Consider the following 15616-nt stretch of genomic DNA (forward strand, 5'->3'; position numbering starts at 1 on the left):
ATTTTTATAGGAATAGAATAACTTTTATTATGTCTTTTTTTTTTCAAAACAATAGAAATTCATTAAGAAGATACAAGTACAACATATGAAAGTCATATCACAATCCATATTATGATCTTTCAAATTTGAGCAATTAGAAGCTAAGTAACAATTCCGGATAAAAAAATAAATAATCAAAAGTGAGAAAAAAATATGTGACTATATTCCCGCATAAACTTAACAACGATGAAACTATATTTCTCGTAGACGGAGTACTTGGATAGTTCTTCTTCCGATTTGCTTTTGAAACCGCTCTATCCGGTTGAACCTAACATTCCAATCTTCATTTTCAATGAATTCTTACCAAAGATATAACCCAACAAATCTCCTTACTTTTAAATCAACAAAAGTTTAAATGGATTTTCAAAACTTTCCGAATATAGATATACAAGAATTTTGAAAGTTCTAAAAACCTTCATTTTTTAAGATCTTCAAAAACTTGTATAGATCTAAAAGACACCCCACATATATTTTAGATCTTAAAGAATCGGATCTCAAATTTAAAAACCCACCAAAACCTTGATAGATCTAGCACCTACAAACATCAAAGACCTTTTAATTTATTCAAATATGAAAAATACAAATTAAAATCCAAACAACTTCAAAACTAAAAACTTTATTCAAATCAAAAAGAAACATAGTAGATCTATAGTGAATAGTATTATGGGCGGAGTTTGAGAAGCCTGCACATGTTCAGCTTCCTTAAGCCTCAATTCATCCAATAGTTCAAGCTGTGCTAGCAAGGCTTCTCGTCGCTTATCTATCGGGAGGTCTTTATAGAGCTGTACTCTTAAAGATTCCATCTTAATTTCGTATGGGAGGATGACTTCCATCACATACGTTAGTTATTACGGAGCCCTTTCATAAAGGCCCGTCAGCGTGCGAATTGACGTTCGGTAGCCGGAAAGATCATCTTCTCCCACCCTCAAAGAAGTGGAGAAGATGTGAGTTTTTTTAGAGAGAAGGGAGAGAATAAATTTTAGAGAGAGAAGTGTTTCCTATTTTAATAACTTTTATTATGTCAATATCACTTTTTTATTGATAAAAAATATAAAAAAAATATTGCTTTTCCCCTAGCATGCTTTCAAAATAGTATTATCCTTTTCTAAATACAAAACCATAGAATATTTATTGATTGCATGATATACAAATTTATTGGAAAACACAAAAGTTGAGTATGAACGCAAACCTCATAATTATAATTGGAGTTTAACTGGAAAATCATTCAGGTAAATAGAGTTACTTAATCAAAAGAGATGCATATTATTCTTCATTGAAAATGGCTTTTTACCTAAATTTGTCCATTTTTCACCCTTAAATATTTTAAGGTCCCATATTTTGACAATATGCACTTTCACCAAATTAAGACCTAATACATTTTCACTTATAATATTATTAATAAATTAACTTGGTTTAATCTTTTCAAAAGTGAACCCTATTAAGTAAACAACTTCTCCAATAAATCAACCAAAAACTCAGAATTGGCTAGATTCTAATTGTCTCGATCTACTATGATCAATTTCTTTATTATATCATTAAATTGGAAATAAAGTTGCGAGATTCATGGCAAAATAATTAGTCTTGGCCGTTTGGATAAAATTAGGTCATCCACCAAAAATAGTGCTATTTGAATTAAAAATTCAAGTTTTTCAATGTGTTAGTGAATTTTTGTGAGTGAGAAAAAGAGGTTACTCAGTGCATGCAATCTTACAAAGTCTATGCTATATTTGATTCGTAAAATGAAGTACCTAAAAATTGTTAAATTTGTTCCATAAAAATTGTTAGATAATAATTCTATGAAACTATAATTACTTAAATAAATATGAATCAAAAGCTAAAACAATGAATAACCATTCCATATGTGTATAGCTATTATATTCGTTATCTATTATATTAAACAAATATAGTCTAAATCAACAAATTTACCGATTAAATTTTTGTGGTGTAGAGAGAATCGAATTTGAAACTCTTCACATCAAAATATTTTTTATTACCAATCAAGCTAATAAATTTATTTAAGTTTTTGAATAGTTATTTTGTTAGGGAAACTAACATATAAAGGGTTTAATTAACATTTGTTACCTAATCTTGACATGTTTTAGTCTTGTTGGTAAGTAGCTCACACTAACCTTGGAAGACTTTTTGATGACTACCAAACTATACAAGTCTAAGATGAGAAAAGGAAAAAGACATCCTATAACATATGTATGACGATTAGATTGTGTATGAATTAGTAGGATTAATTAGTCCAAGAGTTGAATTGTATCTTATATTGTTTGACAAATCAATAAATCTACATATATAATTTGTAAGAGAAATGGACATCCGTTATCAAAACCAGCGATATTATAGATCATCAATAAAATAATGTCTTATAAATCGCTAAGTAATTAAGATGGTATTGAGATGAGTCGGGTTAGTTCAAGTGGTAAGAGCGCCTTACCTAAGATGGATAGGTTTTGAGTTCGAGTTGTTACGGCTTCACGGAAGTATTATAATATTATTGATTTTATTTACGGACGGTGGACAAAGTCTACGAAAAGCATTTTCTCATATTTATAGTTGCTTTGAAATAGGTAAGAACCTGGATACACGAATGCTTGGATTTTTGCTGTGTATGTACGATTTTAAGTTACAGGAACACATAGAAATATATATATTTTCCAGTCAATTCAATGACTATGTAACCCACATTTCTATATTTTTGGTTTTCAAAGGAAATGGCGCATTCTTGGATTTGACATCAATTGGTTTTGCGAAAACTATTTTAATTAAGGTTAATTGCAAAATGAATTATAAATTTTAGCTTGTTTTGTAATTTTTTAGATAATTTAAAACACAATATCTTATATTTATATTTTGGAATACTGAGAATCTTTTTAATAAAAAAATGTCGATATGAGCGCTAGAATATACATTGATGTAGTGTTCACGTCGTCATTTTTAACAAAAGATAGTTCGGTGGTTCGAATTAAAAATAATTGATTCTTCGTGTAAAAATTAGGGGTTGGTGGGTCATGTTCGTGTCTTGTCGACCAATATGTTGACACGATTACGGCCAATGCAAACACGACTCATTTAAATAATCATATCAAATCTTCAACCCTAACACAAGACAATTTTTAAACGGATAACACGACACGGTTAACACTTTAAAATAAACGGGTAACACAATTAATACGATTAACACAAATTTCAAACTAACCCGGCATGACTAACATGGCCCGTTTAACATATAAAAACATTTAAAGTATATAAATATAATTTTAATTTGACATATCAATTTATACTCAAATTATAAATTTTAATGTAATTAGTTTTATTTCCATATTAATATAATTATATTTCATTAATTGAAAATTTTACTTTTTACTTTTATTTTATAAAATCATAACTATTTTATTTTTATAATATTATAAATGAGTTAGACAGGTCCGCAAATCAACCTGTGACATAATCCATTTATTTCGTATCATAAACGAGTTAACATGTCCTCGACATGAACCCGCTAAACTCAACCCGAATTTCTAAAAATTTACTTATCAGGCAAATCGTGTTATAACTTATTTCGCAATTAGTCATAATTATCATGAAAGAAGAGCATAATGTTTTGTATTCAAATTGAGTTTAGATATCATTAAGGGAAGATTACTATCAACTTCCTGAATTTAGGCAAGGATTATTACATTTTCTCTTATGTTAGAAAAATCTCGAATTATATTTAAATTTCATGCAACTAAAACCTCTCATGGGAAACTAACATTTCCAAATTGGAGGGAAAACTAATAATATTGATCTAAATCCAAAGAGTTGATAGTAATTATTACAATGATTAATAGAAAAATTGTTGGATTTCATCATCATAAGAATCTATCTATCATGACTCCGATTGTAAAAGAATGAGAGCATCAAGCATATCTTTTGAAACAAAAACTGTAATTTTCAAATTTTCACACATAATATTCAACCCAACTTTTCATGTCCATTTTTCAAATCCCTTATTGCAAGTCACAATTTCTAGATAAAGAAAATTCAAAATACATCCCTCTTTCTTTTCATATTAAGCACATGGACAATATGCAACTGAGCATGCATCAGATTAGATGCTCAGATAAATCAATTAAACATCATATCCAAAAAACATTATTCAGTCCCTCTGGCCATAATACACACTTATGTCCTCCTCTTAAAAAATTAAACGCTATGGTTAACTAAGTCAAAAGACTTAACTTAAGCAAATTCAATTCAATTTAATCCTTAAATTTATTTTTTAGATAAATGTAAATAAAAGTTATATTTTTATGAGATTCGAATATGTTTTTTTTTCCATACATTTTATTCTCTTAAATTTTTTAATTTTCTTACTTCATTAACTTTTTAAAACTAAAAAGTAAAATGAAAAAATCTTATTAAAAAACTAAAACATTTATAAATTTTTAAAAATAAATTAAAATCATCAAGTCATTAAATTTTATAATAATATAACTTTTATTTATTTATATTATAAATGTAAATTTAAAAGCTAAATTAAGCTTTAATTTATTTTCAGTAAAATCTTTGATTTAATTGACTGATAACAAAACTGGAAGAAAGACTAAAACGTTAACGGAAACAAAAATAGAAAATCATATCATTTGATTTTCAAACAAAAAAAATAAAAGTGTAAATTTTAACATATGTAGGGAACTTGAAAATAATTTGCTCTTGAAAAGAACAAGCATGTTTATATACAAACAATAACATACATTAAAACTTGTGGGGCTTAATCACTCAAAAGCCCCCCACCTTTAATCACTCAAAAGCCCCCTATCTTTAGATTCTTTTTCAATTGTACCCCAAAATATTAAATTGACATCTTTTCACATGAAAAAAAAATTAAAATAATTTTTCATATTTAATCTATATTCTAATTAAACACTAAAATTATTAATAATGTAAAAAATCATTCTTCCTAAAATTATATCCAATTACTTTTAAAATCAAAACTATAAAAAATTTCGATTTAGGGTACAATAAAAAAATCTAAAGGTGGGAGTATTTTGAGAGGATTTTCTTATGTCAGGGTGCAATTGGAATGGAATATAAAGGTGGGAGGGTTTTGAAAGAGTTTTTCAACGTCAGGATGTAATTGTAAAGAAAAATTATAGGTGGAGGGTTTTTGAGTGATTGGGCTAACTTGTGGCTAGAGTTTTGGCTCCCACAAAGAATCTATCAGACTCGAATGGAAATTTATCCAAATGTGGAAGGTTAAAAATTTAGTTGAGTCCCTTCAAAACCCCTCATATACCAAAAACAATAACATACATTGAGCTTCAGCATGCCTAATAACATTTACATCGCCTAAACATATAAACATTAGATTTTATATTTTTTAGGTTCGTCAGCTTTTTTTTTCCTTGACAAAATAAACTAGTATAATTGTGGCAAATTTGATAAATTTATTATTGTCCCATCAATTTGTTGTATAAGTTAAAAAAAAGTTATTTACTTTTGAAATAGGCATAACAAATGAGTTTTTATTTAATTGTAGATTTTTAATGAGTATAAACTGAAAAGATCCCGTCATTTAATTAAAAAAATGAATTTTTTTTCATATGTTCATATTATTTAAAGGAGCTCCCTTTAATATAAAAAGTAAAACAAATACTTATGGGCATGTAGTGTTACTGAATAGTCCAAAAGAACACATAAATTTTCTTATATAAATTTTCTTATTTATTATTTCTTGAATATTTGTTTATATTATCAAGTGTAGGTTTTATAATTTAATAGAAATTGATTTATTTATTTTTTAGCTAAAGGTAGAATTACACTAGGTTAGATGTTAGTTGTTAGTGTTTTTAAAAGATTCATTTTTTCAGCCCACTGGCGGGGTGGGTCGAACCCACATCCTCTGCATATACAAAGATGAGTGTGCCCAACTGGGCCAACACCCACTTGCAATAGAACTTGAATAAAAAACAAGAATAGAACTATAAATTTCTTATAGTTGGATTCTGAGACTTCCCCCAGTATTTCTGCTACCAGTTTATTCCTTCGGATCATTTATACATTTAATTCTACTCAAAAAATTGATACTAAATGTAAATTATTTCTCTAATTGCAGAAAATGAATTTCAATTGTACCGAAAAGTCAAAAATTCGTCACTAGCAATATTTAGATGAAGTTCAGCTCTGTTTTAATCCAGTTCTAGTAAGTAGCACAGAGTTACCAAGTAAAAATATCATAATTCAACCTGAACACAACAACGCCGATTATCAATAGCAGCCTTAACGACTACGATGTACACCTCAAAATTGCATTCGGTCTAAATCTCATCCTTGACTGAAACTAACAATACTCAGAAACATAATGAAGCAGATTTTGTTGTAATCATCAAACTCGACAACAGATAACTTGGTCGGAAATGAACAACAATCTCAAGTTAGTTTCCAATATGACCAGAATATCTTCTATAGTCTAAATGTTTATCTACACATCACTAACAAAGACTCGATAACCAAACATTATGTGAAGATACATACCAGTCTAAAAAATACCACCCCTCAAGGCAAGCACAAGATGAAGCACAGAGCCACCCTCAATGTTGTAGTCACGAGCTGTTTTGTCATCTGCGAGTTGCTTTCCAGCATATATAAGCCTGAAACCAACAGCAAGCGTCAATAGAGAACCAGTGTCATAAAAGAACATAATCCGTCGAGTTTTCTAAATGAGCATATCAAAAGTAATAGCGGTTAATCAAATAAACCTAGAATACCTACAGCGACAAATTAACAGAATCAAGCATTATAAATTAAAATCTTTAACCTTGCTCATATGCAAAACAAATTCTTGCTCCCATACCAAAATATCTAGGTAGCACAGACACAGACACGGCGAAACAGTATTATTTTACGGTTTCCTATGTAAAACATGAAATTTCGTGTCCGAAATGTCAAGCGTCCGAAAAGGAACACGTTGAATGAATGAAGTGTCCGAGTTACCTAGCAAAAGATAAACAGACAACATAATGCATAATAATACATTCTAATCACTACAATGCAAGCAAATATCAAGATCGATTTAGTACTCAATTTAAGTATAAACACGGATAACAACGAGACAAAGTCTTAAAACAGGCATACTAAGAGACGAGAGTCATCACCTCTGCTGGACAGGAGGAATGCCTTCTTTCTCCTCAACACGTTCTTTAATCCGATCAATGCTATCATTAGGCTCAATATCGATCTCAATCTCTTTTCCGGTAAGCGTCCTGACTTTGATCATAGTTCCTCCTCTAAGCCTCACAACAAGGTAAAGTGTTGCCTCCTTCTGAATGTTATAGTCAGCCAGAGCACGACCATCTTGCAATTGCTTACCAGCGTACATCAATTGCGTTTCAGGCGGTAATTCTTCCTTCTCCTGATAATTATCAGAGTTTTAAATAGTTATTAATTTTTAACAGTTAGTACTTAAATTTTTTAAAGATTAAGCCAAAAACCCTAACTATTGGTTCTAAAAATGGAGATTAAATTTAAAACAAGAAATAGACATGCAAAATAAGTTGAATAGAAAATAACCTGAATCTTGGCCTTGACATTCTCGGTGGTGTCGGTGCTCTCGACGTCGAGAGTAAGGGTCCGGCCAGTTAGGGTTACGACGAAGATCTGCATTTTTTGTTGGTTTACAGTGCGAGAGACAGTGGATTGATTATGGCGATGAACTGAAATGAAAATACAATGCGGTTTTTCAAAATATTTATTGTTTATTATGCATTTGAAAGTAGGGCCCAACAATTTATTTCAAATTAGAGTTTGAGATGCCCGGCCCATATCGTAGTCACTCGCTTACTCCATGGGCTTAGATTGTATACCCAAAATCAGACCAAATAATAAAGAATGAAGATTTTTAATTTTATTTTTGTCAAAGGATAATATTTTAAGGCAATAAACGGATTACAACCTAAATCGTTAAAGTACATCGTAGATCAAATTATAAAAAATTAAAGCAAACTGAAACGCTATAATTGATCCACGAAAAGAAACGAAACAACTAGGGGTGAGCAAAAACTGAACTAATCCATTAATCCGATCCAAACCAACCGAAATTAATTTTGGTTTGGTTAAAATGGATTGGTTTGGTTTCAAATTATAAAAAAGTATGGTTTTTGGTTTTGGTTTGATTTCAACTAATGGTTAACCGAACCGACCGAAAAACCGAAGTTTATAATAATATTATTTTTATTAATATTTATATATGTACAAATAAATATAAAATTTACTTATTGAAATATTTATATATAAATATAATATGTGTGTATAGATACATGTATGAAAATAAAACATATAAACTAATACACACGTATAAGTAAAAATTATTACGTATAATTTTAAATATTACGTATAATTATATATAATTTTTATCTAAATTTATATTAACCAAACCGAATCAAACCGAACCGAAACCGATGCTAAAGTTTGGTTAACCGAACTGAAATTTTACATAAGTATTTGGCGTGTTTTGGTTTTTATATTTTCCTTAAAATATAGTTTGGTTTTGGAGTTTACTGAACCAAACCGAACCAAACTGAACCATGCTCACCCCTAGAAACAACAACAGAAATTCAAAGACGCAAATTCTGCCGGTGTTAAATATCCAGGAAGAATTCAAGTGTTGAGAATTCCATAACACCAATTGCACCTTCAGAACTTCTATTCATCTCTTGTTCCGTTACTAATATACCTCAAACGATATAAAAAGCTTGAATTTTCAAGAATTTCAATCTGAAGCTTGAACAAACGCTGAAAAATCTTGAATAATCCAAGGATCTATAAAATACAGATTGTATATCGAACAAAACACATAAAAATCACACAAAACTCTTAAGAGCGAAGTAATTTATTCTAGAATTATTTTCGTCAATTTTAACAATGTAACAGTACTTAACTAAATGACGTATAAATTAATGTTTAAAGGCGGTTTGTAAGAAAAAAGATGCAGCATCCTTTCATCTAACTTTAAAATGAAATAATAAAATAGAAATCTAAATATGAAATTTTAAAGGTGAAACATAAGCTGAAAAAAGTCGTATACTTTAAATCTTCATAACACTGTTTACTTTTAATGGTTATTTTTACGGATGTCCCATTTAAAAAAAAATCATTTAAGATTTAATATTTTAATCAATTAATAGTCTTTGACATGCAATTAAAAAAGACAACTCTAAATTTCTAGATCGAATTAAAGATATCATACATATTTTTGTTAATGAAATATCATACCTTATTTTATAACGAGTAATTTATTAACCACTAAAATAGGCTATCAATATGTAAAATATGATCAATTTCAATAAAATTACACTTATTGTTAGAATCTAAGAATATAAATTAATTATGTTACTAATAATTATTTCTAAACTATCCACCTGATTATAAAATAAAAATTATTATCAAATTTCAAAAATAACAAGTCTATAAAATGATGTTAGGCTGCCCGAGTATTTTCTATTAACATTTGATGGTATATTTATTTAGCCTTAAAAATAATTCAAACATTTAGCAAAAATCTCAATTATCTCAATTTATTAAAATATTTAAATTTAAATTTAATTGATAATCTTATTGTATAAATTGATAATTTTGATTAATCAATTCATTTTCATATCAAACAATAAAATATAATAATGATTTTTTGTAGTTATTAACTATTGTATAGAATTCTATAACTAGTACAAAAAACATATATGGATTTTTATAACTAGTACAAAAAAATATAAAAATGAGAATTTATATAACAAATTAATTTATTAGGTACTAAAATTTATTAAATATTAAAAACTTACACTTTACAATATTTTTATTTTAAAATTAAATGTGTTTGCTTGTATTTTTTTGTTGGAATTATTTTTTTTATAAGAAAATGTGCAGTTATGTTTATTATGTGTAGTATGTCCCTCTTACGTTTTTTTTCTTGTCTACATCTTTAAAAATTTGAAAATGGCTCAATCATGCCCTTATTCTGAGAGGGAATATGAGCACCATTTGGATGAGATATATAATTAAACCTTCTTAATATTTGAAGGGTACATTTAATTTCGAAGGACTTATTAGGAGTAAATTTACACATTTTTCCTTTTCCACTGTCTCTCTTATGATGAGAATGAGAAACAAATTGAAGTAATGAATAACTTTGCATAGGTTTAAGGATAATTTTTTGAAGATAGCAGAATTAAAACAGAAAAAAAAATATAATGCTACAATTTAGATTTTAATTTTAAGCACGTACAAGTTTTCTAATGCAATATATATAGAGACTAGTATTATTTCATATTTATAATTTTGATATTTTACGTGAAATAAACTTATATTAATATATATACTATTAACAACGTGATGTATCTCAACCGACTTTTTTTCTATTAAGTAGAATAATATAGAGAAAAATAAGTCTGACTTTATTATTTAAATGTTGCGTCTAAAATTAAATGAACAAAGGATCAATTCACCCCCTCAACTTGGCACGAAATATCAAATGAGTCATTTTGAACGTTTTTAGATCAAACAGACCCGCAACTTGCGTTTTTCGCTCAAATCAGCCCCTCTGACACAAAAACACCCCAAAAAGAGAGTGAGATTTCTAAACCTAAAAATTAATTCTAATTAATTACAATTTAATTCTAATTAATTACAATTTAATTCTAATTAAACACATTCAAAATTATAATTAACACTAATTAAATTTAATTATTCTAATTAAATAAAAAACTAATTAAACCTAAACTCAAGTTGCCGCCGCCGCCACAGTTCCTTCCATCGCCACTGCTCTCCTCGGCCTCCACCGGCAACAAAAATCATTCAACAAAAAGCAAACAAGAAATCGTACATCAAAAATCATACAACAAATCATTTCTATCCATCACTTTACAGTAAGAACAGCAAACAAATCAATGGTGAAGCAACAGTGAAGCAACGATGAACCAACGGTAAAAGCAACGGTAAACCAGCTTCAGTTCAAACCATTTCCGGCCGTTAGGTTTGTCCATCTCCATTTGAAGCAGCAGGAATGGGCGATAAAGAAATCCGGTGACAACGAACGAAACCCAACTGCAAATAAAAAGAACGGAGAAGAAGAAATATGAAGGAAAAGAAAAAAAACAGAAAACAGGAAATAGCAAGCAGAGGCGGTGGATTCCAGGCGGTGGCGAGAAGAAGAACGGAGAAGAAGAAAGTTTGAAGGAAAAGAAAAAAGAAGATTGGGGACGGTGTGATGAAATTTAGGTTAAATTGGAAAAGTGCAAATAAGTTCTTCATGTTTTTCAAGTAATTGATATTAATATTTAAAGTTTAAAAATTATAGGATATAATTGAATTTTGAAAATGATTAAGTATCAATTAAAGAAATAAACAATAAAATAAGGGTTTTTTTTAAACTTTTTTCCATTTTATAATGGAGAATGTAATACACGCCGGTGGATGAGAGTGGGAAAGGGCCTTTTTGATGCTAAAGTGTAAAGTTGCGGGTCTGTTTGATCCAAAACCGTCGAAAATGACTTATGTGATATTTCGTGCCAAGTTGAGGGGGTGAATTGATCCTTTGTTCAAAATTAAATCAGAAATCACAATATTGGTCCAATATTTTTATAAAATTGAATAAAAACAGGAGAGGCATTAAAGTTTCAAATTAATGCCCTTCAACAATAAACAATGAAGAAATTAATATGGATGAACTAACCGCCGATAATATTGTAAATTACTCAACACTAAAATTCTATATTCATATTTAAGATTTTTATATATATTCATTGAATGTTTTAAAAGCTCATGGCTTCGTCACCAAGTCATCATCTTAGGGGTTTTCATCATATTAAATGTTGCATTAAAAACTATGTAGTATCTTAAATGCCTACACCTTCTTTGAATATAAACATTTATTATCATATAATGACAGAATTAAATGTTTCCTCATCTAATTATTTATTGACCTAAATCTATTTCCAATAAAAAAAAACATCTACATAATTGAAATATAAAAATAGAATATTTTTATATGAAATCAAATCGTTAATATAAGAAACAATTAAACTTTCGAAAAGGAAATTAAATTTAAACAAGGAAAAACAGCTTTTATTTTTTTAAAAAAAAAGAAAAAAAAAAGGAGGACATTAGTGTTGATTTTGTCAATAAATGATGTGCAAAAATATACATTATTGAAGATGAAGGGGCAAATGTGCAAAACTAAAAGAAATGAAGAGCCAAAGAAAGATGTGGACTGAGATTTATTTCAAAGCAATTAATGCGAACATTTACTTAGATGCCTTCCTTTTCTTGAATTCTCCTCCCACAACCCAAACTTCATCCAAATACCATAAATATAAAACTTTGATTAACCCTTCACATTAAATGTATCAATTAATTTAATCAATACCAACAACAACAAATCATTTACCGGTCAAATTAAGAATTAAAAAATCCTTCATCAATTAACACTTTCTCTTTCCCAAAAATTTAAACTTTAACACACAATAATATACAATATACATTTTTCGTGCATAATTAATAAATTTAAAATTATTTTTAACATTTTAAATTATAGACCACTTTCTTTTTTAGTGTAAATAATTTCACAATTTAAAATTTTATTTACTTCTGATAAATATGTATGTCTATCTTCAAATAAATTAATTATTTTATATTTTAGTGTGATTTAATGTTTTTTTATAACAATACAAAATAAATTGAAAAATCAATTTAAATTTAATATATTATCTCATTATTTTAACATTTCAAATTATAGGACACCTCCTTTTTTAGTAATTAATTTAAGAATTTAAAATTTTATTTACTTATGATAAATATATATGGCCATCTTCAAATAAATGGAGTAATTAATATTTAATATTTTAGTGTGAGTGAATGTTTTTTATAACAATGCAAAATAAATTGTAATATTCAATTTATTTAATTCAAAATGCATCAATTAAGAAATAACAATTTTAATTAATTTAATTATATTTTTTTAAAAATTATATTTGTTCAAGTGACCTATCATTTTTGGATTAAATAATAACTGAAATATTCACTATTCAATGTATTTCTATTAGATAGTGATTCAAAATTATCTAAATATACATATAACATTATTATTATCGTGAGATTATAATTAATTGAATTTAGTTGGTTAAAACTAATTCAATTAATAAATACTACTTATTTGATTAACTAATTTTTAATATCAAAAATAAATTTATAATACGTGGCACTCATTTTGTGTTTATATTTGTTTTGTAAATATCATTAAAAAAAATAATTTGTTTTATTTTTATTTTAGTTTTAATTATAACTTTAACTTTTAAAAATACTCCTAATCAAATAGAAAAAGGAATATTTTTATCGAGAAAATGGAAGATAATCAATATTTTATTGATTAAAATTATTAAATACATCTCTATGTATTAATGTGTTTTCTAATAACGCACCATCTGTCTGGCTTTATATATATGCACACGGGAATACACGCCTTGTTCCTATTTAATACACAAAAATAACCTTTCATTACTTCCTTTCAAATTTTGCTCTCTGTTTCTTCAAAACAAAGAAGAAAAAGCGAGTATAATCCGAAACAAGAACTATGGCAGCTGAAGTAAGCTCCCTTTTTAGAGTATTGAGCGGATACAACGATGATCGGACGGTTAACAATGAACCCGCCGGTGGGAAATCAACGGCTTTGATAACCAGGGATTTGCTTGGCGCTGGTGCCGGTGACTGTGGTGGTTCGTTTAAGGATGAGTCTCAAGAACTAGACCTTGATTTGCAAGTTCCAAGTGGCTGGGAAAAAACACTAGACTTGAAGGTAATATTTTCACTTTCTTTCGTTTGTTTGTTTCTTGAGAAAATTAAAGAAAATGAAGCTCGTATGACTTTATTGTTCTATATGGTTTTGAAATTCGAATAGTATTTTTGAGATTTTTTTTTAATTGGGAATTGAACTCACGACCTTAATAGAATCCCGTGTTTAATATAATTTTATTTGTTTTAAGTTAGTATTTCTTGATATTAAATTAATTTCTGTGTTTTCTTTAATCCTTTGTTTCCTGAGGAACTTTAGTAAAGATCACAAATTCACAATTGACTTGTTCTTTACATTTCTTTTCAGAATTTGATTGCCTTCTTCAAGAAATTAGTTACAATTAAATTTATTTATTGAGCAATATTATATGAGTTCATTAAGAAGAGCAATTAATGGCGGATAGATTGCAATTTCCTTTATATTTTATTGTGCTCTTTAATGCTCTGAATCTATATTCATTACTACGTACCTAAATACCAAATTCAATTACTTTCATTAAGTATTGCCTCTAAATTCTCTTCACCAGAAGTCTGGCCATCTCTTTAGTTTCTGATACCCTGAACAATCTGTCATTAATAGCCTGACAATTTCCGATATGACCCGTTTAAATGACACGACACATAATTAAGCGGGTTTAGATATATTTGAGTTTTATAGGAGTTTCTATTAATATTTTTTTCTTATTTACTCTAATAATTTGTTTATTTCTAATGGTTGCAGTCAGGAAAAGTTTATTTACAAAGATGCAAATCTTCAAATTCACCATCATCATCCTCAGATCATTGGCAACAACAAACCAATCAAACAGTTTCAAAGCTACAAGATTTAAATTTCCCGCCATCGCCTTCAAAGATTACGTTAAATCTTTTCGATGAGAGTAACTTGGAACTGAAGTTATTAGCATCATCGTCATCATCTCCAGCAGCATCAAGCTATTATCAAAGTGTTTGCACATTAGACAAAGTCAAATGTGCACTCGAACGAGCAGAGAAAGAACCGATTAAAAAACGATCATCATCGCTATGGAAATCATCGTTATCGCCTTCGTACTCTTCTTCGTCATCTTCGATTAAGGAGGTTCAAGACGATGAAATTGAAGAAAAATTTGTACCGTCGCAGATTGCTGTAGGGTGCCCGGGTTGTTTATCTTATGTATTGGTAATGAAAAATAATCCGAAATGCCCTAGATGCAATACAATTGTGCCGGTGCCACCGGCTAAGAAGGCTCGTATCGATCTGAATATGTCGATTTGAGATTCGGTTAAGAGTAAATTAATTATTTAGGTATGAGCTTTGATGATTAATTATCGTGATATTTTTGTAAATAATAGATGGAATTTAAGGGCTCGAATGATAGGAATATAGATATTAATATTGAAGCAGTTATGATTTTTACTTCCAGTAGCAGATGTGCATTTTTTGCATTGCCTTCTGTTGACTTATATATCAATTTATTCCCCAAACCTATATGTCTGATTAATTAGTCCTTTGAACTTGTAAATTTTTATCAATTAGCTCAAGTTATGATCAATTAATTAATTGTTTTTAGTCAGTCAGTTTCTTATGATTATTTTTAAAATTGGTAAAAAAATTAAAAGGCTCAAGGGATTAATTGATAATAGAGTTAAGTTGTTAATTACTTATCGTGTATAAGTTCAGGAAGTAAATTTAAATTTAACCTGATTTTATTTAAAAGCCCATTACATCAAATTTTCATTTCTGTATCAAGAAGATGATTAATGGTTAGTT

The 15616-nt window shown here is 28.3% G+C and overlaps 2 protein-coding genes across 2 annotated transcripts; one reads left to right on the forward strand and one right to left on the reverse strand.

Annotated features, from left to right (window-relative positions):
• Nucleotides 1-6247: 6247 nt before the first annotated feature.
• On the reverse strand, nt 6248-7761 carry LOC126671332 (ubiquitin-NEDD8-like protein RUB2). Its single transcript, XM_050365099.2, has 3 exons — nt 7600-7761; nt 7185-7441; nt 6248-6680 (listed from the first exon to the last, which is right to left on the reverse strand). Exons 1-3 carry the CDS (start codon nt 7690-7692, stop codon nt 6569-6571), a joined length of 462 nt encoding a protein of 153 aa, XP_050221056.1. The 5' UTR covers nt 7693-7761; the 3' UTR covers nt 6248-6568.
• A 5773-nt stretch (nt 7762-13534) lies between these two features.
• Nucleotides 13535-15330, forward strand: LOC126671141 (uncharacterized). The gene is made up of 2 exons (XM_050364857.2): nt 13535-13870; nt 14588-15330. The coding sequence occupies exons 1-2, from the start codon at nt 13649-13651 to the stop codon at nt 15119-15121; spliced, it is 756 nt and encodes a 251-aa protein (XP_050220814.1). The 5' UTR covers nt 13535-13648; the 3' UTR covers nt 15122-15330.
• The last annotated feature ends 286 nt before the right edge of the window (nt 15331-15616 follow it).

Source organism: Mercurialis annua, linkage group LG3 (genome assembly GCF_937616625.2).
Source record: "Mercurialis annua linkage group LG3, ddMerAnnu1.2, whole genome shotgun sequence".
NCBI lineage: Eukaryota > Viridiplantae > Streptophyta > Magnoliopsida > Malpighiales > Euphorbiaceae > Mercurialis > Mercurialis annua.

Bases quoted from the DNA above. Each gene is read 5' to 3' on its own strand.
- LOC126671332 (XM_050365099.2), bottom strand. From the start codon at position 7,692: ATGCAGATCTTCGTCGTAACCCTAACTGGCCGGACCCTTACTCTCGAC. The intron at 7,442-7,599 runs GTTATTTTCTAT...GATAATTATCAG, and splicing joins ATGTCAAGGCCAAGATTCAG to GAGAAGGAAGAATTACCGCC. The intron at 6,681-7,184 runs GTGATGACTCTC...TGTTGGTTTCAG, and splicing joins ATTCCTCCTGTCCAGCAGAG to GCTTATATATGCTGGAAAGC.
- LOC126671141 (XM_050364857.2), top strand. From the start codon at position 13,649: ATGGCAGCTGAAGTAAGCTCCCTTTTTAGAGTATTGAGCGGATACAAC. The intron at 13,871-14,587 runs GTAATATTTTCA...TAATGGTTGCAG, and splicing joins AAAAAACACTAGACTTGAAG to TCAGGAAAAGTTTATTTACA.